Source organism: Chinchilla lanigera, unplaced genomic scaffold, assembly GCF_000276665.1.
Source record: "Chinchilla lanigera isolate Chin_1 unplaced genomic scaffold, ChiLan1.0 scaffold00013, whole genome shotgun sequence".
Lineage (NCBI taxonomy): Eukaryota > Metazoa > Chordata > Mammalia > Rodentia > Chinchillidae > Chinchilla > Chinchilla lanigera.
Window position 1 is genome coordinate 15,261,095 of NW_004955414.1, and position 24,598 is coordinate 15,285,692.

At 51.3% G+C, this 24,598-nt stretch overlaps 1 protein-coding gene across 1 annotated transcript in view; it reads left to right on the plus strand.

Annotated features, from left to right (window-relative positions):
* Positions 1-13,031, plus strand: part of LOC102014769 (olfactory guanylyl cyclase GC-D-like) — a 96,033-nt gene extending 83,002 nt beyond the window's left edge. The window contains 9 exon segments of the mRNA XM_005380447.1: positions 176-339; positions 770-795; positions 798-961; positions 4,437-4,611; positions 5,676-5,703; positions 5,705-5,769; positions 6,636-6,730; positions 8,235-8,320; positions 12,923-13,031. Of these exon segments, the coding sequence (XP_005380504.1) occupies positions 176-339; positions 770-795; positions 798-961; positions 4,437-4,611; positions 5,676-5,703; positions 5,705-5,769; positions 6,636-6,730; positions 8,235-8,320; positions 12,923-13,031 (912 nt within the window).
* The last annotated feature ends 11,567 nt before the right edge of the window (positions 13,032-24,598 follow it).

A 24,598-nucleotide genomic window follows, 5' to 3' on the forward strand; every position in this document is an offset into this window, starting at 1 on the left:
CCTTCCCTTGTCACAGCTACCCCGCCACCCACCCCCATCTACTTACAGATTTACCTCACCCAACAATTCGTCTCCTCCAGGCTGGGGCTGCACTGGGCCCATATCTGTGACCAGACTCCCAAGCTGAGGGCCAGGCACTTTCATGGATGAATTGAAATTTCTGTTCCTTCTTCAGTTCAAAAGCATCAACCAAGGTAAGAAGACCAGTGTTGCCGACTCCATGCTGTGGATGCTACAGAAGTATTCCCAGAGCCTGGAGGACCTGGTCCAGGAGAGGACAGAGGAGCTGGAGCTGGAGAGGTGGAAGACAGAGAGGCTGCTCTCGCAGATGCTTCCCCCGTGAGTGGCCCCTGGAACTCAAGTGTGCCTCTAGCCTCACATCTAATTAAGAGGTCTTAGCACATAGTAAGTGCTCAGAAAAATCTGGGTCCTGTGAATTCATCCAATCATTCATTCCTATGTATTTATTGAACATATTTTTATAGCCCCTCACCAAGTGCCAGGCAAGGTGTCAGGCACACCAGTGTTGAACTTCTGCTCTCCTGTACCCTTGCGAGAGCAAGAGGGACACAGTGTTCTTCCCATCTCACTGCAGAGCAAGTTAGGTCCAGGGAAGGACAGGTATTTGTTGCAGGGCAGCCAGTACACCAGAAGAACTGTCACAAATCCCTGACAGTCAACTCACAGCTCTCCAAAATATCCCTCTCTGACCTCTGAACTGAAAAATGGTCCTCTCACCTTATGACTCTGGCCCCTGCCATCCCTTTAGGTCTGTTGCCGAAGCTCTGAAGATGGGGCAACTGTGGAGCCAGAGTATTTTGACCAGGTTACCATATACTTCAGTGATATTGTGGGTTTCACTACCATCTCAGCCCTGAGTGAACCCATTGAAGTGGTGGGCTTGCTCAATGACCTCTATACATTATACGATGCTATTCTGCGCAACTATGATGTATATAAGGTGAGAATAGCAGAAAGCTAGCATTCTATTCCTCTCTTTCCTGCTATGTCTATATTGAAAATTTACTTCCATTCACCTGTTTATGTGTTTGTATCAGTTATCTATTGCTGTGTAACAAGTAGACCCCAAATCCAGTAGTATAAAGTTATATGCATTTACCATTGGTCACAAATCTAAGAGTCAGCTGAAAGGTTATTCTGGATTCAGTCATACATTGTGGTCAGCTGTGAGCAAGGTGGGCAGCTCTGATGATCTTAGCTGGTCCTCACATATCTGAAGTCTTGGCTAGGAGAACCCAGTGTGGCTGAGTTTGGAGACAGAGAAGACAGATGTACACAAGCATCTTGAGCTCTAACCTGGCATCAGAAATACTATTTTCAACATTTTCAAGTGGTCAAAGGAAAACACTATTTTCAACATTTTCTAGTGGCCAAAAGTGCCACTAGAAATAAACTCCACCTCTTGATGAGAGAAGCTCTAGAGTCATGTTGCAATGGGTATGGATCCAGACAGCACAGAGAGTGTGGGCCATTTTCCATTTATTTGGCCATAGTATTCACTTGTTCACTGTCCAGCCATCCCTCCCTTTAACATTTACTGGTGGGACCTTTGGCTCCTGACCCTTGCAGGACATGGACAGACAGAAGAGTCAACTCTGGTGCCTGCCCTCAAGGGGCTCCAAGTCCTGCAGAAAAGAGATGATGACAACTCCCAGTGAAAGTGATGATTTGGAAAGCCCAAGGGGGCAAAGAAGGCACTGTGCCAGCTAGAGGGTATATGCAGAATAAGAATAAGGCAGGGCTATGGGAAGAGATGCTGTCTTCCCAGCATTTTCTGGGTATGACTTAAGCCTCGAGAGGTCCTGACGAGTGGGGAGTGCTGAGTGGGTCTCAACAGCTGGACATGAAGTAGACCAGCAGTGGTTTGGGGTGGGAGACACTGGAGAGGGTAGTAGAGCCTTTGGCAAAGCCATCAAGGTCCTCCGTGGGCTGGGCCCTGTGCACCTCTCAATCCTGGGTTCACATCTCGGTCTTGCAACCAACTTCTGTGTGGCTTTGCACAAGCAGCCTCCCCTCTGGGGAAGGGAGTAAGGACCTCGGTTCCCTTGCAAGGGGTGGGAGTCAGACCCTCAGTCGTGACAGGCTCACTGATGACAGAAGGATCCTGTCCCCCCCTACCCCTGAAGTGCTTGTAAACTGAGTTTGTCAGAGCAGTTGCCTCCCACATTCTCCCCCATGCCATGGGGACCTCTCCACCTCAACTCTACCCATTTCTCTAATCCAGGAGCTGGGCCCGGGGGCTTGCTTCAGACATGGTGGAGAAGGTGGGGAAGGAGGTCTCAGGACACACCACAGCTCTCCAAGGAGGCAGGGCCAAGGGCGAGGAACTCCAGGTGCCCGTCTGCTGCAGACAGTACCCAAAAGTGGCCCTCAGTGACTTGAGACACTGACACCCAAGGATGCCGCCCCACTCCCATTCCCATGAGGGCCCCACACCTGTCCTGGCCACAGTTGCAAGCTTGTCTCGCATGCTGGTATTTCCCTCCTGCCTCCATGGCTGCCCAGCCCCGTGAGCCCAGGGAAAGATTCCTCATCTCCTCCTGCCAAGCCCCACAGCTTTGATCTGCCCTGAGTCACCCAGGCTTGTCTCTTCCTCCTTGCCTGATCTTTCCTCACACATGTGTCCCTCCCAGCTCTGAATCACAGCGCTGCTCTGCTCTGAACTCAGGCCAAGAGGCCTGTGTCTTTCTGGCAGAGGGAAATGGAATAAAACAAGGCCCACACCCCGCTCCAGATGTGGGGAACGGGAGGCTTGCTCCCTGTGATGTGCAACCCGTCTCTCATCACCCTCGCCGTCCACCTCGGTTTCCCCTCCACCCCCACCAGGATCTGGTTACACTGCTTAATCCAGCTGGCCTGGGAGGCAGCTGGGTGTCATTTCCTGGTTCTGCAAGGGGCTGGAGCTGGCTCGCAGCACTAGCCGTGCTGAGTGTGCACTCTTATGGACACACTCAGTGCAGAGCAGAGCCTCTGGGAACTGCAGCGAGACAGGGGACAGGCATCTGCACCAGTCACGTGACCGAGCGACCCTGGGCCTGCTGCCTCTCTGAGCCCCAAGTGCCCCATTTATAAAACAGGGATTAAAGTGCCTATGGGTTAGGGTAGAGATTAAGAAATATGAAAGCGCTTTCCTTCATCCACTCAGCAACATAAGGTTGAGTGGTACAGCACCAGGCGCTTCGTACCTGCCCCACCTCGGCACAGAAAGGAAGAGACCCCCACGCAGAGCTGACTTAGCCAAAGGACTTCCATAGGGCATCTCATTTAACCCTTTTCCTACCCTTCAGTGGGATGGATTATCAGCTTTACACACAGATGAGGACCCGGGCTCAGAGAAGGTAAGTAAGAGGCTCTTTCAAGGTCACACAGCAAGTCAGTGGTGGTGTTAGAATTCACACCTGTATTTGTTAGTAAAAAAGCCTTTGCTCTCACCTCCCCACCCCCAGCCATGTCCACCTATGTGTGAGAGAGGACATACCTGAGTACAACAAGCCACGGCCCTCACCTGGAGCTGACAGCATCTCTGAGCACAGCCCCTTTGTGTGGACTAGAACCTGTGGCCCCCGATGTTCTGGATCTCTGAGGCTTAGGGAGTAAGCTGGAGAAGTCAAGGCCAGGGTGTCCCGCTTGGGCAAGGAGGCACTGAGTGTCCTGAGAAGCAGGGGTCCATGATGGCAGAAAGGGACACAGAGAGGGCTGGTGAGAGCGCACAGACTTCGGGTCCCTTATACTGCTCTGGGGCTCCCTGGGGAAAGGCCCATCCCATAAAGCAGTTGGGGAAGATGTGCCCCAAGGGGAAACAAGGTGGGCAACCATTAATGTCCCTTCCAGTGAGGTGGTTCTGAGGCTGTATCTTCTTCAAAACCATGATGATGAGGAGACGATACCTCGATGCATGGGCTCTTTCCTGCCATCCTCCCTCAGGCCCTCCAGGCAGAGAGGCTGAAGCCCACACAGGCAAAGTGGTCTGCCAGGGCCAACGGCCAGGCTGGGGTTGGGAATGCACAGAACCCACATCCTTCCAGCATGCCTTGGAAGCCAGGAGGCTTAGGACATAGGAGTTGCCCATACATGAGCCCTCTGTACAAAGCTGAAACCTTGTTCAGCCCTCACGGCCTTGCGCAGGAGGCCCTTGCTCTGCTGCCAAGGAGCTCATGGCCTGCACCAGACAAAAAGCCATGGTCACCTGCTACAGGCAGAAGGCATCTGAAATGTGTAGACCTGATCATTGCTGAAGTGTTGCTGAAGTGTTGCTAGGGCTTCTTGACTGAAGCCCTAGCAGAGATGGCACAGGGGGGTCGGAGCTCCACAGGGTGGGTTTGGGAGCTCCTGAGAGGTAGTTCCGTGTGGTCAGATGTGGAATAGGCTGGGAATTGTGTGTTCTCACACTGGTGCACGGGGGCTGTGGTTTCCAGGTTGAGACCATTGGAGACACCTACATGGTAGCTTCGGGGTTGCCCCAGCGCAACGGGAGCCGGCACGCAGCTGAGATCGCCTACATGGCCCTGGACATCCTCAGCTCTGTGGGTGACTTCCGGGTGAGGCACGCACCCAGTGTACCCATTCACATCAGGATTGGGCTGCACTCAGGTATGGGCTGTGGCTTGGGGTGATGGCTAAGTCAGTCTCCAAACCCTCCCTGGGATGTCAGCTAGGATGGCCCAATGGTGGCCTGTGGATTTCTGAAATTCTGAAACTGCCAGAAAAACTTTATTGCCATTTTTTCTTCTGTTATCTCAGGTTCACAAATCTTTTCTGCTGTTCTAGTGCTTTGGGCTCTGCATCTGTCTAGTCAAAGGCATCTAACTCCATGTAGAGGTGCTGATAGTCTGATGGAGGAGGCGGAACAGGAATCTTGTGGACATGCAAACAAATGTTTGCTGAGAAGGATCTGAAAGAAACCCAGAGTCTCACCGGGCGTGGTGGCACACGCCTGTAATCCCAGCACTCGGGAGGCTAAGGCAGGAGGATCATTGCAAGTTCAAGGCCAGCCTGGGCTACAACGTGAGCTCAAGACCAGCCTGAACTGCATAGTGAGACCCTGTCTCAAAAAGACAAAAAAAAAAAAAAAAAAAGAAAAGAAAAAGAAACCCAGAGTCTCTACCCTGCCCCAATTCTCTCTCCCACCATGGCTCCCCTTCTGCACCCCCAAGGCCTTTGATAACTTCTCCACCCTCTCCTCTTCCCGCAGCACCCTTGTGGCCCTCCATTCACACTCAGCTGCTTGCAGTTTCCCACAGACTGTAGGCTTTACCTGGGTGCCTTTGTACTTGCTACTCCCTGCCCGCTCTTCCTGTCATCCTAGAAGATGCAGCTCACCCTTGGGCTGGCTTGGGGGTTCCTTCCTGGGATAGCATGGTGCTCCCCTCATGCCAGCACCAATCATAGTTCAAACAGCTCCCCAAGGGCTGATAGCTCCCCAAGAGCAGGGACTGGCTCTGATTTATCTGAGTCCCCCAGCCCCAGCCCAGGGCCTAGCCCATGTGTCATCTTCTGTCTGGGTGGGTGTTGTGGAGACTCCAGATAGCACTGTCTCTTCCACCACCTGGAACCTAGGGGAATGGCAGTGTGTGGGGACACTGGGGGGGGGGGCTCCACTGGAACTGGGGACTGTCTGGTAGGAGGCCTGCCGGAGCTCACCTTGTGGGTTTCAGGGCCTTGCATGGCAGGGGCCGTGGGGGTCACCACGGTACTGCCTGTTTGGAGACACTGTCAACACTGCATCCCGGATGGAGTCCACAGGATTGCGTGAGTATCTCATGCTCTGCCCCAGCCAGGGGAGGGACTCTCTTTCACAATAAGTTGCAGAGCCTGACTATTTGAAACAGGGCTTAGTTAGTTACCATGCCACCACCTGGCGACGGCATACTCTACTTGTCAGTAAAGCAACTGGAAGGAGGTGAAGCATGTCATTGGTTCTAACTTTCCACGGTGTTTTTGTGATGATTTCATGAGGGAATTAGCAGAGAAAACAATGACTCAAGAGACGAGGACCCGAGGCCAAGCCCTGGCTCCACAACCAGCTTGGGAGTATCCATGAGCCGAATGCTGCTCCTGCAGGCCTCGGTTTCCACATTTTACAATGAAGAGACCATTTCCGGTTTGGATTTTTTCCTTGGTGGCATGCCAGCTCCCATTATGCTAGGGCAGCCACAACACTGCCATGTAGGCAGCCCCAACGTTTTAGGCCTTTGTTGCCAGCAGGAACTACTTGCTGGATTGGTCAGAGCAGTTGAAAATGTTTAAGTCCCAAGGCCTCTGTGTCCAGTTGCATAACCTGTGCAACCCACAACAGGGGAGTCCTGCTCAAAAAGAAAACAAAAACTGTTTGTCTTCTCTGGCTCAGCCTTTATAGACTTTCCCACAAATAAATATTATGCTCCCAGAGGTTCTGACTTCATCCTGAGTTCCCCTTAACAACCTATGTAATTTGCTTTTCCTTGGGGTCTCTTAGTGACCAACTATCTAAAGAGACAAGAGGCCTGGAGGATTTTGTGTAAATCATAACTGTGTGTGTGACTGGATGAACAGGGGTTGTTTGAGCTCTTAATGATTTTACCAAATGCTAGGCACACTGCCACCACATGGGGACTTGATTAGTACTTTTTTCTCAACCTACAGAATCCACATGAGCCGAAGCACCGTTCAAGCCCTGCTCAGCCTTGATGAAGGCTACAAAATTGATGTCAGAGGTCAGACGGAGCTGAAAGTGAGAGAAGGTCCTAGTTCCCAGGGTCCAGTTTCCGTGGGCAGCAAGAGAGATTCCCATCTCATTAATGTGGCTATCTAGAGTTGGGGTTGTAAATGATCTCCTTTATACGTGTTCTCTGCTCCCCCAAATCCTAAGGAACCATTTCTTCCTGGGAGCCATTAGGACCCTTGTGAGAGGAAGGGCCAGACCAGAGATGTCACCTTGTATTGCTGACTTGCCTGGGTGACACACTGGGGCAAAATACACACCAATATATTCACTACTCAGAGCAATAATGAAGTAATCACCTTGCTCCCGTTTTATAGTTGAAAAAAGTTCAATTAGAGGAAAAGTGACATGTCAGTTACACAGTTCATAACCCAGACTTAATAATTCCAAAGCCTGTGCCTTCTCCATAGCATGGCTGGGCTCCTATTCATCCTTCAGGACCCCAGTGTAGACATCACCACTCATTAAAGCCTGCCCTGGCCCAGGAATATCCTCCTTCTTTTCCCCAGTAGTGACGGACAAGCCTTCTCTGTCCTCCCTCTCACCCTATACACTACTGTTTAGCATAATATTGGGTGTACTTTCCCCATGAACAGCTTGGAGGCTGAGCGTGACTTTTCTTCCTACCCCACCTCTTTTCGTTCCCCCAGATTCCTCAAATAGAGCCACCTCTGGTGAAGAGATAGAAGTGGGCTGGTTTAAAGGCCCAAGGAAGTGCCTGGGCCCACAAATTGGGTGCCCTATGGGACTCACTCCATTACAGTGTGCAGTGTCAGAGCAGGAGGGCACCGCTCAGAAAGGAGCAGCAACCTGTGTGTGGGCACACAGCTGGTGAGGGATAGCATGGGTGGCACCTTGTGCTCCGGATTCCTGGGACTTGGGGAGTGAATTGGAGAAGTCAGGGCTGCGCTGTGTCTTGCTTGGTGATGGTGGGGGGTGGGGGTTGCTGGATGTCCCAAGAAGAAGAGGACATGACTGACAGAGGGATGGGGAGGGCTGCACACTGACCTCAGGTCCTGGATACCGGTTTGGGCCTCCCTGGAGCAATATCTACCCCATAAAGCCCAGTCAGTGCGGGGTCCAGAATGCTAGGCAGCCAGCCCTCACCTCTCTGCCCCTGATGCTTCCCTTTCTCTCCAGACAGCTGCTCTGCATCCCGAGGAGGCTGCCAGGTCCTTCAACAGTGAAGGCTGGACAGCATCAGAACCCTCCAGTCTCAGCATCCTGGACCTACTGGCCATGGTTCATGATTCCTTCTTCCTTTATGTCATTAACCGATCAATCTAAACTTGTTTAATCTTCATGATCACTTTGTGAGGTGAGGAAGAAATGGCAGCACAGAGAGGTGGAATAAGTTGGCCAATTGGCAGAGAATGATTTGGACTCAGACAGCCTCCCCCAGGTTCCAGACCACTCTCTGTGCAGCCGTTGGAACCTAGCTCACTCCTCACTCCTCACCCTCCAAAGCCTGGGGCAGGGCAGGGAGCCCTGATGCGCTTTCTCCCTGTTCCAGGGGAAGGACGTGGAGGAGACCTACTGGCTGGTGGGGAAAGCAGGCTTCCCCAGGCCCCTGCCCACACCCCTGCACATCAAACCTGTGTAAGTAAGAGGTTCTTCCCGAAGGCTGGGCTCTTCTGTTTTAAATTGGGTATTTGTTATTTCTTTGAGTATAAAAGTACTTCCTGCCTTCCGTGGGAAAACTTGGAAAATACAAACTTCTTCAAATAATCAATACCCACCACCTTTCCTGGGAGATAGCCAGGTTGGCAGGCGGGTCAGGCCACCCGGGCCACTCACTCTGTCCTGTGCTCCTACCCACAATGCTCCGAGCGCTTCAGACCGCTGGGGGTAAGTGGTCAGGGCCACAGCGTGGAGGCTGCCACCGTGCACTCAGCCTCCCTTACTGCTGAGAATGCAGAGTCCTTCCATTCTGGGCTGACCACAGGTGAAATTTAGTAAGCATTAAAGTGTATTTGTCACTTTTCTAACTGTTTCTGCAAACATGGAATTTTTAGATCAAAAGGGTCCCCAGTTTTTAGGGCCCCCATGAAGTGGATCCTCTTAGAGCTTATACCTGCTTGGCAGGTTGATACTTCCTCTGTCCCTGGTCCTCTAGGACCACAGGGCCGCAGGGCCGCAGGGTGAGGGGCATAGGTATTCTCAGTGGCCAAGATGGTCTAGGGTCACTGGAACCAATGATCATCTCAGTAGTAGGAGGTGAGCAGAGACTGCAGTGTCCTTCTGGGCCCCTAAACAACCACAGCAGAGCTTGGGCCATCGTGCAGGCTTGTCTCCCTGCCTGGGATTTCTCCTGCATCAAAACTTCTGACCAGCTCTTCTCAGCTGTCCCAGGATGCTCCATCCCAAGGCCAACCTTCCCATCTCTCAAAGACAAGAAAGGCATGGGACAATGTATGGGCTCCTAGGAAGAGACCAGGTGGGCTGAGTAGCCCAGGCTGAGCATCGGAGTGGGAAGGCCTTGATTGCATGGGGGCTACTGGAAGGAGGCCTCTTGCAGCCACGGCCTCCATCCCATCTGCGATTTCTGTCAGGATACTCAAAGCCTCCCGGCCCCAGCGAGCCTGGGGCAGAGCAGTGTCTGAGGGCAGGTGGTGCCTTGCTCATCTCTGAGTGCCCTCCCAACACTCGCCACACATAGCGGGCCCAAGGGGTCCCGGCAAGCTCAGGCCTGAGGCCAGCAGCAACTGGTGGGGGTAGAGAATACACAGATCCCCCTTTCTACACCAGCTTCCCAGGCACAGAAGTAGCTGAGATTTGTGGCAAGGCTTTTCCCAGCCAGCAGCCCCCAGCACACATATACACCCCACTGCAGAGAGCCTGCGTGGATGGGTGCTGGGCCAATAGCATGCTGTGAGGACAGGGCCAGGTCTGCAGCCAAGGAGAGCCCAACCTGAGCTGATTGTGTCCCTCTGGGCAGGTGCCCCTCCTCTCCAGGCCTGGCCCCTGAGGGCCCTTGTGGCCATTCCATTACAATCCAACTCTCTCTCCCTATGGCAAAGCATCCTCAGCCCTCTCAGCCCCAGCAGAGGGGCCATGGCTCTCCTCTTTCCCTTATGTCCCAGAGACACGGGGCCCACCCACAGCTCCTGCTCCTGAGCAGAGCCCAGCTTCTCAGAAGGGCTGACCTCACTCCCTCCTCCCACTGCCTCCCGGACCCTGCCAGCTGACCTCCACCCCTGCCTGCCCAGACCGTTCTTTGGAAGGTCACCTGTGAACTGTGACCTCCCTCTGTGTCATTAGATCTGTGGGCAGTTTTAGTTCTCACTGATGGCCCTGCAGCACTTCCTCGCTACCTTCCCTCTTCCTAGAAATGCTCTCTGGCCTGGTCTCCACATTCTTTTTTCTGTGCTCCATCCAGCTCCTCCCCTCACCTCCCACCCCGAATGCTGGGGTTCCACAGTACCCCTAGGCCCTCTGCACTCCAGGTCTCCCCTTGCCATGCAGACAACAGCCCCCTGTATGCCTAGGCCCACTGTCCCTCTGAGTTGCAGCTGCCCCTCTAGCTGCCCCTCCAGCTGCCCCTCCTGCTGCCCCTCCTGCTGCCCCTCCTGCTGCCCCACAGTCTTTCCTCATGGAGCTCCCACAGCTCTTTAGACTGCAAATCCCCACCTGCCCTTGAAACCTGGTCCTCCTCCAGGTGCTTCTCACCCGTGGCCTCGTCATCCTGTCAGAAAGCTGTCCTGGGCCCCTCCATCTCTCAACACCCGGCTCATCTCCTCCATCAGCAAATCGGGGCCTATCAGGCCTCCTTCCACCCCCTGCAACCCTGATTCCATGGCACCCATCTCCGTACTTCTGCCCTGGACCAAGCCACCTCGCATCTCACCTGTCCCACTGCAGGGCTTGCAGTCACTTTCCCCTACTCCACTAGTTGTCTGCAATCCAGCTCCACTCAGGAGCCAAAATTACCTTTTAAAATCACAAACATGATCAGTGTGAAAATTCCCTGCTCTTCACACTCCTGGGCTATCTTTTTACTTGGGGGCCAAAGTCCAGACTCCAAGCACTCTATGGCCCCACTGAGTCTGACCACACCTGACTGGTGGCCATGTGCCTCTGCCACCTCCCACTGCTCATCATCCACACATAAGCCTCCTGGTTGCTTCCTAAATACTCCTTACTTCTGCTCACATCTGGCCTTCCTGTTCCCTACACCTGGGGCATCCTGCCCCTTCCTATCATGCAGGTTTTAGCTCAAATGCCATCTCTATCAGAGGTGGCTCTGGTCACACACTCTGAACACAGCCCTGCCATCACCTTCACGTCCATCCTTGCCCAGGTGAGAGCCTCCCTAGTGCTTGCATAGCACTGCCTGATACTCCTTGTTGGTGCATTCATGGAAGTCTCCATGCTCTGTAAGTGCCCTGACATCCTGGACAGCCGGGACACCTGCACACCAACCCACTGGTGCCTGGTACCCAGGAAATGTGAATTCTTTTTTTTTTTTTTTTTAATTTTAAAGAATAAAAGAAGGATAACATAATAATAGGAGGGACTTAGCAAATTACAGACAAAATGGTAGGAAATTATCGATGGTTATCATTTTACATATTATTGTCTACAAAATAGTTTCTCAGGAAAACAAATAGACAAATAATAGTGAGTTACAGACAAAAGAGGTAGGAGATTATCAAGAGTTGTTGTACTATACTTTGGTGTCTTCAAAGTGGCTTCTAAAGAAAATAGAGGGGGAAATGTGAATTCTGACAACACCCTCCAGCCCACCTCTGTCTTTGCAGCTGGAAAGTCAAGTCTTCCCTGGCCACATCATCCTGGGACCGGGAAAGTGCAGATCTGGCAGCCGCTTGTCATCCTGAGCTCTCTCAGCTGATGACTTTTCCATTCCCAAACAGAAACTTTAGATAGTGCCACAAATGGCTTCATCTTCTTGGCTCAGGTGGGAGGGAGAGTGGAGATCAGTTGCAGCAAATATCACCTGACTTGAGAGCTCCCCCAGACCTCCAGGCAGGGAGACTCTGTACTCAGATCCTGTACATGAGCTCTCAGGGGTCCACCTGCATGCATACATACACACAGGTACAAAAACACATGGACATACACACACTGCATCTGATGGCCACCAGGCATGTACGTGCATGTAAACAATGCCACATACCCCTCTGCTTGTCTGGAGATGACAGACAGATAGATAGACAGACAGACAGTATCTCTTCAGAAGGGCCCTTGGTGCCAGCAGGATGGGAATTTGTCTTGGGGCTGGTAAGGCACTTATCAAAACTGTACCTGAATTGAAAGTTACAGCCTGAGTCTTCTTCAAAGTCAAATTTTCTAAAGATCTTCTAGCTTCATCTTAAGCATTTCTCATCTCTGCAGAAGTTATTTAGCTTTCTCTTTGGGAATGTTTGAGGAGCCTGCTAGAGGTCAGGGGAAAAAGACAAGTCCCTCCCAACCATGCCTCAGGTAGCCCCCAACCCAAGCAGCAGAGCCCAGAGGAGTGCCTCTGCCACATGTCACAGACACTTTGAAAGGTGGCCCCTTCTTGGCCCTCTTTTCCTGGGGACCAGGCTCTTTCTCTGTGCCCCTAGGACTAGGGATATAACCCAGTGGTAGAGAGTTTGCATACCATGTGTGAGGATCTGGGTTCAAGAGGGTAGGAGAGTGGAGATTAGCTGCACTACAATAAAAAAAAACTGTCCCCTTCCCAACTGGTATGAGACCCTGGCTGTCACTCAGAGCCTTGCTTCGCTCTCTATGTAAGGCAATGACCTGGGTCTACCTGCTCCAGGAACCCAGGGGCAGCAAATGAGAATGAAAGTATATTCAGGATGGGAATCCAGGGACCCTACAATAATTTGCATAACACCCAGACAGTCACAGAGCCCTTGCCCCAGAGCCTCCCAGCCTCCCAAGATCACATCCAGAGTAAGGGACAGAGCTGGGGCTGGCTTCCCATGTCCTGAGAGGTCACTGGATCAGAAGCCACACATGCATCCTCTGTGTGCGCTTGAGGAGTCCTCTGTGTGGCACCTGTCAGGGCATCAGTTCCCTAAGGTCCAAAGGTGGGGAGAGGAGGTGTGCCCAGGGCAGGGCTTCTGTGGGGGCAGGATATATGAGAGGAGAAAGGAGTCACTCACCGGCTCTACATCGGGCTCTGAATGCCCAAGACTGTTTGTTGTTCTGGGGGATGGATTATAGTTCTCGCTTTTCCTTTTTCCTCAGAGACCCCTGGCAGGACCTCATAAACCAAGAAATCAAGGCAGCCTTCGCCAAAGCTCGCCAGGGCTCAAGTGGGCCCCAGAGTTCAGGCAAAGCCCCAGCCCCGCACTGAGGAGCAGACAGGATGGGACAACGCTTGCGCCAGCCTGAGCCTCCTGTGCTGCCCCCCACCGCTACGCACCGTCCCACTTCCCACAGAAGACTCTTGCTGAGTCCCTAGTGGCCACTGCCTGCTCATTAATAAGAGCCCGCAAGCGATACTAACGGGGGTTCCTGGACAAATCCTAGGGGTAAACCTCTCTCTTACATCAAACAATCAAAATAGAAATATTCACTTCCTTCCACACAGTGCTTTATTCCAGACAGATTATTTTGACACAGAGAGCTTGTTATCATGGGAGCTCACTACTCCTGCCATGGGATCGCTGCTCCATTGCTCAGCAGAGGACCAAGGCCCACAGGGAGGATTTTTAAAGCCCCTAGCAGGGAGCTTGGCCCACAGGAAATGCACAGTGAGCTGCCTCCTTCCCTGCCCTCCCCAAGCCAGCCCAAACCATCAGTGTCTAGGAGCACTGTACAGGGAGTCCTGGCCTTGGCCCAAAGTCCAGAGTAGAGGAGGGAGGCTGAGAATCCCTTGGTTCTTGGGAAAATGAGACTTATATCTTACAGAACAATAATGCCAAAACCCCACAACCAATTCATTAAAGTGGCTTTCACACCAAACAGTGGTCACCTAACCCCAATGGGTAATTTCAGAGTTCAAAAGACTCTTGAGAGGGGTGAAACAACACTCTCGCTTTGAACTGAGGGTTACTGGAACATGTTCTCTCTGGGGGCTGCTGTACCCTGAGTCCAGAATGCCTGTGTGCGTGAGTGAGTGTACATAAGGCACAGGAGACAGGTAAGGAAGGTGTGCACGTGGCTCTGGAAGATGCCACCATGTCCCTACCTGCACAACTTTGAGCCTAATCTTTTTATGTCTCAGTTTCCTCAAATACAAAATGGATCTGGTCACGCTCGCCTCCCATGTCATGTGAGAATTAAGTGAGGCCCATGGAAAACACCACATCTCGTCCTGTGAGCCTGCAGGCCACTGAGTAGGGTGGACCCGCATGTGTGTCTGTGGCCTGCGCCCACGGCTTTTGTGTGGTCATATCTGTGCATCTGGTACAGCCATAGAGCAGTATGGGGAAGGAAGCCTTGGTTTCTCCCTGGCCTCTCAGTGTGGCTCACTTCAGGCCTGCAAATGTTCTCTTGGGGGCTCCATTTTCTCATCTGTGACACAAACATTTGTTTTGGGGACTGATGAGGGCCTTCTGGATCCATCGCTGTGCGTACCCTGTGAGAATCCATAGCTGTGGACAGACTCAGGAGCCCCAAATTTAAACCAGCCTTGAGCTTTCCCTCCATGCGTGTGTGATGTGGCTGGCAGGCAGTTGACATCTCTAGGCCTGCAGATGCTCACTACACAGTAGGAACCAGATCCTGCCCTGCCTGCCTTATAGCTGCTGTTAGAACAAAAAGGGCAGGAGCTGAAGTTACACTAACTGAGAGGCATGGGACAGACATGATTTAGGCACTCGGGCCTCTGTGAACTGGCCTGTGTGGTTGTGTGTACATTATATACATTTACATCAGAGTTCAAAGGGCCACTACCAAACAGGTAGCAAAGAGCTCGTGCCTATGCCTATGTATTTGTGGCTTGTCACGGTATTTGTATGCCTTTGTATATCTGCAGTATCTGCTTGTGTTGTCCATCTGTGCATATGTGCATTCATACATCTATATGCATGTATCTGTGGACCTCATTGTGTCTGCACGCACCCAGCTCTGTGTGTGTCATGTGCCTGAGTGTCTTCCGGCACCTTAGTATAGGAGTAGTAGCACATCATGTATCTGTGTGTGCACTGGATTGGATCCAGTTGTGGGCTTAGCTCTTAGGCCCTCCAGATGTGTAGCCTGGGGAGCAGCCTGACCCCTTTTCCACCCTAAGAGCCGCTACACACATGGGCCAAGGCCACTCCACTCTCAGAGGCTCCTGCCAGAACCTGAGGGCTCCAAAGCTGACACACTGCAGGTAACTAGATCTTCCATCGTGGGGTCCCCTTCCTAGCTTTCTAAACTACCTGGGGATGAGGGAAACAGGCCAGCACGCATTGGAGCCTGCATCATGTCCCAGCTGGGAGGCTTTGGGCCTCATCCTTTCCCATTTGGCTGCTTCAGGCCAGCCATGTGCCAGGGGCTTCCATGCTTAATGTCTCAACCACACCACCCTTGGAGACAGGAGTTATTGATCACTTTCCGATGAAGATGGAGGTCGGGAGGGGTGAGGTACCTTGTCCCTGCCCATCTGTCTGCTGCCTCCTGACCCGAGGGACAGACACAACAGTACCCATGAAAGCTGAAAGAAAGAGCAAAGGTCACTGAAAGGCTCCCAGGGAGGTGGGCTCATGGCCGCATAGTTCTGTCCTCTGCAGAATGAGGGTAAGGATAGCACCTCCCTGGCAAGGCTCAGGAAGGTCCCAGAGCTGGGCTGCTGCTCTGGAGAGGAGTTAGTTCACCATTCACATGGGAGTCTGCACATGTGCCCAGGTTGGAGAGAGGCCCAAGTCACGACTTTCACGACATCCATGAGATCTCCACCAGCCTAGGGCCTGCCTTTCCTCCCTTGAGGTGGGACACTCCTGCCATCTCTAGGGGATGTGGCCTCACTGTAGCAGATGGGGCCATAGGTTTCTGGGGGGTATTCACAGGGCCAGGTTACCTAGAATCACTTGGTCGCTGCTTCTTTAGGTGGGTACTGTTGGGGCTGGGTCCCTGGAAAACCCAAACTCTTGAACCTGGTCTTCAAAGGCCTACATGAGCTGGCCCTACCTCGCCACTCCCAAGGCAGCCATGCTTTGGCCAGGTCACAGTCCCTAGTCTTCCCCACATCCCTTATGGTGCCACCACTTTGCTTCTGCTGCTTTCTCTGCCCAAATGACCTGAGCCCCTGTCCAACACCCAGTGAACGTCTACACACCTGCTGAAGCCTGCCTAAAAGCCACATTCTCCTGAAATGCTTTCCCACCCTGTTCTGAATGAACCAGCAATCACCATGTCTGACAAGCCTTTGTTCATTCCAGTGCCCAGGCCAGGCAGGTACTGGAGGATGAACTAATGAATAAGCAAATGAATGAATGAATCAGCCCAAAGGCTCTGTGAGGCCAGTACCTGAGTCGTCCGCCCAGTTTCTCCTCCGCTGTTCCTCTACATCTGTTCTGGTGCACATTTGGAACCCTACTTACAGATGCCCAGTGAACATACAAGCCCATGGTTTCTCTTGCTGCCTTCCCTCCTCACCACCACTCATGCCACAATGGCTGTCTTCCCTCCAGTTCTGGGATGCTCTTTCCCAGACCCCTGCTTCCTGTCCTCCTGGTGAAACCCTCCTCTCTCTCCCGAGCCTCTGCTCCTTCACCACCTCCTTCAAGAAGCTTTCCTTGAACCCTCCCTTCCACCCCCAGGTGCCGTAAAGGGTTCACCTCCCCTGGACCTGGACCCTTCTGACCACTCTGTCTAGCTGTGGTCTAGCTTGCCTCTCCTGGAAGACTGGGGGCTTCCTGAGGGCAGGGTTGACCTTAAACCACCTTTCTGTGATCCTAGTATCTGATCAGCAAAGGTCAGTGGAGAAGAAATATAACAGGTCAGGGGAGGAGGAAGGCTACCGCCACAGCAAGTGAACCTCGATTTAAAGAATTTAAATGCATGGAAGTCTGGATTTGCTCAAAAGACAGTTAGAATGGAGTTTACACTCTCATAGTAAGTTAGGTGATATAGAGGAGGAAGGCAGGGCCACATGTATTGAGCGCCTGCTGTATGCAGTCTGGGAGCCATCCTTGCCGTCACGGGGAGTGTGCCCTCCTCCTATTGATAGATGAGGAACCAAGGTTCTGAGAGGAGACCCCTAGCCATATGTGTTGCTCCGGTCACCTGGGGCCCAGATGCCAGAGCCAAGGCTCCTTCCTGAGGGCCAGAGCACTGCTGTCTCTTGCCTGGACTCCCTCGCACATGTACCTTCTGCTCAAGGCTCCAGTCTCCTCATCAGCATCTGGACCGTGTTGAACTGAGTCCTGTGGTCCCTCTTTTTTGTCGGAGAGACTCTGCAGAGGTCCACTAGGGGGCAGGCAAGTTGTTCTGGAGAGAAGCAGATGCCAGTGAACCCTGGGCTCACTGGGCTCAACTGCCCCTGGCTGCACCTGGGGGCTCACTCTGAGGCATCTTGCTTGGGGCATCTCCCTGATCACTGATGGATGGTGGAAGGGTAGCAGGTCTGGGGGGCCTGTCATCATCTAAAAGTCCTGGACCCAGTCCTGGACCTGTGCCAAAAGGTTTTTGTCTAGCCTCTAACCATTTACATTCTCTACTAAGTAACACCTGCTCGACATGCTTTCCTGGGTACTGGCTCAGGTGGCCTCCTGGGAAGCAGGTGTGGCTGTCCCCATCCACAGCCAGGAAAGCAAGTTCTTGCTGATTGTCCTCTTCCACAGGTGACTTAGTCCCTCCTTCTGGGCTCCAGATGCAGCAGCACCTCTGATGTGTGGGTGTCTCCCTGGTGAACCCCAGATCTCCTTCATAGTGCTCAGCCTGGCTGCCTGGCCCAGAATGGGAGCTGAATGACACTTCTCCACACTGTCCCCACTTCACTGGGTGATCTCTGATCACCCAGCCCGTTAGTCCTAGTTAGTCCCAGTTAGTACACCATGATGGTCTCTGCCTTTCTTTTTCCAGCCGTGTTAGGGATCAAACCCAAGACCTTGCACATGGCAGGCAAATGCTCCACCACAGAGACACATCCTCAGCCCTGGATTCTGCCTTCCTCCACCCTCAGCAAGGGCACTTGCCTCCTTGCTGCTCTCCTACTTCCATTTCCCCCTCAGCTTACTTGCAGCGTAGACCTGGCCACCTGTTGTAGTCAGGGTTTGCAAAGGAAACAATTTAATACAGGACACATATTTATAGGATTATTTTATGGTAGTTACCCAGAGTCAAGCAGAAAGGTGTGCAGGAAATCTGTCCACACAGCAAAGACCAAAAGAATCCAGCTGAGGGCCTGGATCCCACAGCAATGTCCTGCATGAGTCCAACTGAAGACCTAGAGCCCATGACAATGCCCACCACAAGTCCAACTGGAGGCCTAGGGCCCACAACAATGTCTCATGCAGGCCTGCTTCAAGGCTGTGCAGGGAAGGCCCCAAGGTCAGTGGTGTAAGCTAGAAAGTCTGTGCCAGTGGGATGAAGGATCTGTGCCAGTAGCCTGAGGAATCTGCATTGGAGCCAGAAAATGACACTCAAAGTAAGAACTAGAACTCCCCCAAAAGGTACCACAGCCATCCTCAGTGACAACAAGGACCTGAGCTCCTCTGATCACGAGGAAAGCTGAGTTTCCATCAGGAAGGCTAACACGACAAGCTTCTCCAGGAGACTGAGCAGTGCTCCACCTTCCCTTCTAGAGCCAGGAAGCAGTGCTCAAAGTGAGGACCAGAGCTCCCCCAAAGTGAACCACAGCCATTCTCAGGGACAAGGTCCAAAGCTCCTCCAATGATGAGAGCAGCCAAGTTCACATCAGGAAAGCCAGCATGACAAGCTCCTCCAGGAGAACCAACAGTACTGAGGAAAACTAAAAGCACCAGGAGAACTAGCAGCCCCACTTCTTCCTCCACAGTTCTCCTTTTTATGTTGTGGGCAACAATCCTCAGGTGGGACCTCCACACTCGGCACCACCCTGACTCAGTTCAGAAGGATGTTACAAGTTGACCATCAGCTTTCAGTCCACCACACCACCTCACTTTCCTACTTGACATTTGCTCTGCTCCTGATGGCCAAGGCCCTTCTCCAGGGAGCTGCTAGCGGGCCCCGCTCCACCTCCCCTGCCTGGTAGCACTTTCCCACCTCAGCCTTGGCCTGTTCTCTTAAATTGCTGAGCCCTTATTCCGGCCTTAAAGAATCATTTTGTTCCTATGTATAGTTATGACAACCCTGGAGACTTGGAGCCAGTGGCCTGGAGGCTGTAACCTTCCCCGTCACCACTGTGTCTGGTGTAAAGTGCTTCCAGCTTGAGGACATCACAATTTCCACTGAGCTCTTCTCCAGAGCTGTTATTATGTGCATGGCCTGGAGGAAGCTGGCCCAGGGACTCTTTCTGTTGTCCACATGTGCCTACCTGAGCCCACACACTGTACTTTAATGTAGCCCCGGAGCCAGACGCAACTTCCCAGGCAGGGGTAAGGACGTGGATTGGATCTGTGAGGCTGCCTGGGATCCCGAGGAGGAGGGCACATCATTGTTCACTGTGCAGCCAGACTTCACAGACCCCATCCAGCCTCTTGGTTTTCTCGCCCAGAGCCCTCTCTCTGGCTGCCACCCTAGCTCTCCACACCCATCCTCTTCTTACCACCCTTGTCCCAGAACCCCGTTGTCCTGGCAACACCCAGCCTCTGCTTCCCGCTTCACTGGTGACTACCAAGCACAGCAGCAGGATTGACCAAAGGCCCAAGAACAATTAAAGGGCTGAGTCTGGTCTCCCTGGGCACTGGGAAGGCTGTTTTCAAGGCTCCCTGTGGGCATCCATCTTCACCTCACTGGAAAAAGGAAACTAATCTCACCAGGATGCAATAGCTGTAATTTCATCCTCCCTACACTCACACAAGGTAAATATTAGCCTCTCTCCATTTTTTAGGTGAAGCTATTAAGACTCTATCCAAGGTTACCTAGAAGCCAGTGGTAGAATAGGCCTCAACCCCACCATAGTCCCCACCATCTACACCGCTCTGGGAGCCTATAGATCACAGCTGCATACTCTAGAGGAAGAGATGACGCAGTCACTCACTTCAGGGTGAGGCCCAGCAACGTAAACGGGTGAGTTCTGGGGTAAGGGTCAGAGGAGCAGGCACACAAGGCCAGGCCTCCAGGTGAAGCCAAGGCCAACAGCTGGTGTCTGGGTGGGAGGTGAAAATGTTATCGGGCAGGTGGTACAGGTCAAGTTTGGAGCCTCAGTGTACATAGGGCCATAGGAGTGTGGGGCCAGGGAAGCCCATGACCTGTGGCCATCAGGAGCTCTTTACAGGGCTGTCACAGCCTTCCTTGCACCAGGCAGCAGTAGCATCCAAGGCAACATGGGCAGAGGAGTGGTGCTTAGAGAAGGGGCTTTCTTGCTCTTGCTGCACTCACACTGGGGGCCCTTGGGGCAGAAGGTTCAGCTTTTGTGTTGCTGGCTCAGAACCCCACAAGGAAGAGCTTCAGCCCTCACCTTGGCAACTCTTAGTGAGGTGAAAGGGTGAGATAGGAAGGAGAGGAAAGAGGGGAGGGCGGAAATGACCGAGCACAGCTGGGAGGGAGCTGGAAGGAGTGAGGGGATGATGGAGGATGAGTGTGACTGGCTGATAGAGAACTTGGCCCCTGTGAGGAGTAAAAGAGACCGGAAAATGGGAAGAGTGATGTGTGCTTGGACCTTGGGCTATCAAAGGCTTCTAAGCAGGCGAGGGAGCCCTGGAGAGCCCACGTTTTGGACAGACTGCATCCAGCCTCCACGTGGAGGATGACTGGGAGGACACAGTCACAGGAAATGAGACTCTAGTCCAGGAAGTTGTCCTGGGGAGGGGGCCAGGACAGAACACGCAGGCCAAGGCCAAGAAGAGCACCATGAGAGGATAGTACAAGGTGCCACGGGAAGAGGGAAATTAAAGAGGAGGGACAGCCCTGTAATCCCAGCACTCTGGGAGGCAGAGGCAGGACTGAAAGTTCAAGCTCAGCCCCGGCAACTTAGTGACTTAGCAATGTTCTGTCTCAAAATTTAAAAATAAAAACAGGCTGGAGAAGTAGGTCACTTTGAAGGACCTCAGTAGGACTCCAGTATTGCAAAACAAGCAAATGAGTATTTTTAAAAATAAAGAAGGAGGGAGTGGATAGCTATGAAGAACTAAAGGGTCTGGGGCCAGAGGGCGTCTACCCAGAGCAGTGCCGGTTGCGGAGGCAGCAGATGAACTGGGAAGGGAAAGGGGCCGGAGACCTGCAGACAAGGTAGGCAGAGGTAAAGAGATTGCAAGGGGAGGGAATAGCAAGAGCAGGTGACTCCCTTCCAGGTCAAGAGAGAAAGAATGAGAGAAAGCTAGAAAGCAGCTGAAGGGAACCTAGAGGCCTGAAAGGCATTTGTGGACCAGGGGCCTGTCCATGCTGGTGGGAGAAGCTGCAGAAGGAGGGTCTACCCAGGAGGCTTGAGGCAAGGGGGTGTCTGAAGGGACCAACAACATGCTCCCTAAAGGCCAAGTAGATCCCCATGTGGGCAGGAGCAAGTTTGGTTTTGAAAGTGAGTTCAGGCCCCAAATCCAGTTCTCCTGCCCTGAGGGCCCAAGAAGAGGCAGAAGACATACCACCTGGTAGAAGCCAAACAGAAGCCAAATAATCCATCCAAGGCCAAATAATCCATTCCCAAGCTTCCAGACCAAAAGAGACACTGGCTTTGGGGAGAGGGCCCAGCATCCACCACTCAAAAGACAGCATCTAGAGCCCCAGCCAAGCCTCCTAACTAGATTAATCACAGGATCTTCAGGAGGCCATGGCAATCTGACTTAATTTAAGCCAAACTGCGTCTTTCCTGCTTTTCCCTTTTTATAGCCCAGGAAATCTGCCCTAGTAAAAGCCACTCAGTACTTGTGTTGTTTTCTTCTGAGAAAATCAGAGTCATGTGTAATGAAAGACTGCAGCCTTGTCCCAAGGAGCATGGGCACATGTGTGTTTGTGTGTCTGTGTAAGTGTGCACCATGTACACAGAAGGGGGCTCTTCTGTGCTGTTTCTGGTCTGTGTGTTCACTGGTTTTGGAGAGCCTGGGCATTTCAAATCTTGCTATAAATATAGGATGTGGCTATGTGTGTATGGTATTTGTGTGGGACATACAATTTACACATATATATGTATTGTGTGTACCTTGTACCTGCTTGTACATGTACTTTTGCTTGTGTCATGTCTATTTCTGAGTTGAGCTTGGGCAGGGTATGTGTATCTGTATTAATCACTTTTCTATTGCTGGGGTATAATACCCAACGTCCACAACTTGGAAGAGGAGAGGTTTATTTTGGCTTATAGTTTCAGTGGGTTCAGTCCACAATTGGCTTGCTCCAAGGTAGAAACCACATGGCAGAACAACATAGTGGAGGAAAGCTGCTCACCTCTGTTGCAGACCAGGGGATATGAAATAATATTTTACCACACCGGGGACCAGACTCCATGACTGTGGTCCTGTGGTTTGAGGTAGGGTAACTTGCCTCTGGGACAAGAGAATTTGTAAAATATTTGCATGCTTTCTGATTGTGTTGGGAAAACTCATAGTCACAGCCTCCTGGGGCAAGATAATATCTGCTAAAGACAGTATACAAAATACAGGCATCCAGGTAAGGGGAAAGACTTTAACTTGTTCCCTTTGAAATGATAAACTTGATCCCCATTTTATTTTTATTTTTATTTTTTTAATTATTATTTTAAAAATAAAAGGTGAAAACTAACAGACAGACAACATTTTACACAATAGCAAAGGATCAGTACAGACAGTACAGAGTTACAAACAGAGTAGTAGGGAATTAACAATGTTTGTTGTATTACATATTGATGTCTTCAAAGTGGTTTCTCATGAAAACAGATATAGACATACAAAGCTGATCAACCAAGGCCTCATTGATAGTTTCTTTCAGCAAGGAAATACAAGACAGTAGAACAGCCGTGTTAACTATCCTGATATACATACATACAAACTTTCTCCTTCTTTCCCTTCTCTTTTCCCATATCCCAGTTACCCTTTACCTTTGAGTGCTTTCCTATCAATTCACAATGTCTATCATATCTCCTAGTTTAAATTAACTATTTCAGGCTTTACACTAGAGAAACAATGCTGTGCTTGCACATGTATGTTTGATTTATTTCACTTATGAGTATGGTCTTTAGTTGTGACCATTTACCTATAAAAGCCTTGAGTTTATCTTTCTTTACAGCTGAGTAATATTCCATTACATAAAAGTACCACAATTTTCTTATCCAATCCTCAGTGGATGGACATTTGGGTTGCTTCCACATTTTAGCAATTACAAATTGTGCTGCTATGAACGTAGGTGCACATACATCACTGTGATATGATGTTTTTAGATCTTCTGGGAAAATACCCAGCAGGGGTGATCCCCATTTTATGACCCTGTTCTTACCACAGTCACTGATCTAGGAAAAGTCCACCACCCCTTCCACTGCTCCTCTTTAGCCTGGGTTTCTTGTCTACTAGAGACAAGTTCCTCCTGGTCCCTCATGTACCTTGAAATTTGCCATTTGTCTTTCTTTTTCCCCACTGTTCCCCCCAACAGGTATCTGAGGATCTAATCAGCCCCCAGCAACTGGTGTCCAGAACAGGGACTCGAGACCCAAAGGGGAAGTTCCACCAGAGTGGAAAGGAGTGAAACAGATACTGGGGGACCCCAAGGGACAACTTCAGAGTCAGACAAACAAAAGTGAAAATAAGTAGTAGCACCATTGAAAAGCTTTTCTAACTGGAATAATGGGGCAGAATTTGGCAATGGATGAGAAAAAATATGTGCAGTTGTGTATGCTGTTGAAACAGGCCAAGGCCCAGGTTGGAATCCACTCTTTTTCAAAAATGCTGCAAGACATTACCAAATATGATATGTGGTTCCCATAGGTGGGAATCTTGGACACAGAGAATTGGGATAGAGTAGGCAAAAATTTCAAAAGGGTCCATGCTAATGTTGTAGGCAGCTGAGTTAGACAGAAATATTATAGGCAGTCAGACAGGGCTAGGCCCTCTGAGGAGCCAGTGCAGAAGATGAGATACCTTGCAACTGTAGGAGAGACACCTCCAACTGTGGGCCAGACCTCAAGACAAAGGATAAAACAAATGCACCCACATACGGCTCTAAGGATAAACATCAGCGGTTGATATTCTAAGTAGGTCTCTATCACCTTGAAAAAGCCAGGAAGAGTCACTAACTCAACCCTCTACAGGAGAAGCCCCTGTTCTGTATTCTTGCCCTCTTGCTACATGACTCACTTCCCTATTTGATCCTGATATAATCAATTTTACCTGAGCAATATGCTTGTAATCTTATTAGTTGACCATAGTTTTATCCCACCTCATGCCCACCTTGCAATTTCCCATTTTTCCCCACCTTGGACCTTCCTCACCTTGTGGTTTTGCTCTATAAAATCCCTGTGAAAGGCAGGGTCCTCAGCAACCCACCTGGGCCCCCTTCGGTTCCTCTCTCAGACAGAAGCTTCCTTTCCCTCAATAAATATATTCTGCTCTTAACCTCCGTTGTTCCTAAAATTCATTCTCTGATTTTAGAGAACACAAACTTGTCCCAAGTATCTTTCAGGTTGGAAGTTTCTTTTCTCTATATCATTTGGAAGCCCCACCAAGAAAAACAGATTACCCTGGAGGCCCTTCCAACATGAAGTTTGGTAAAATCCACACTGGAAACTGGGTGTGCAACGATTATACAACTGCTAGTGATCCCCCTAAAGAAGTGGGGGGAAGATCAGGAAAAAAGTAGAGAGATTCTTTCTTGGTCCACACCTCCAGAATTTTTAGAGGCTGGTGTGTGTGTGAGTGATGCCAAGTTTGTGAGTTTGAGCTGCTGGGAGAGTAC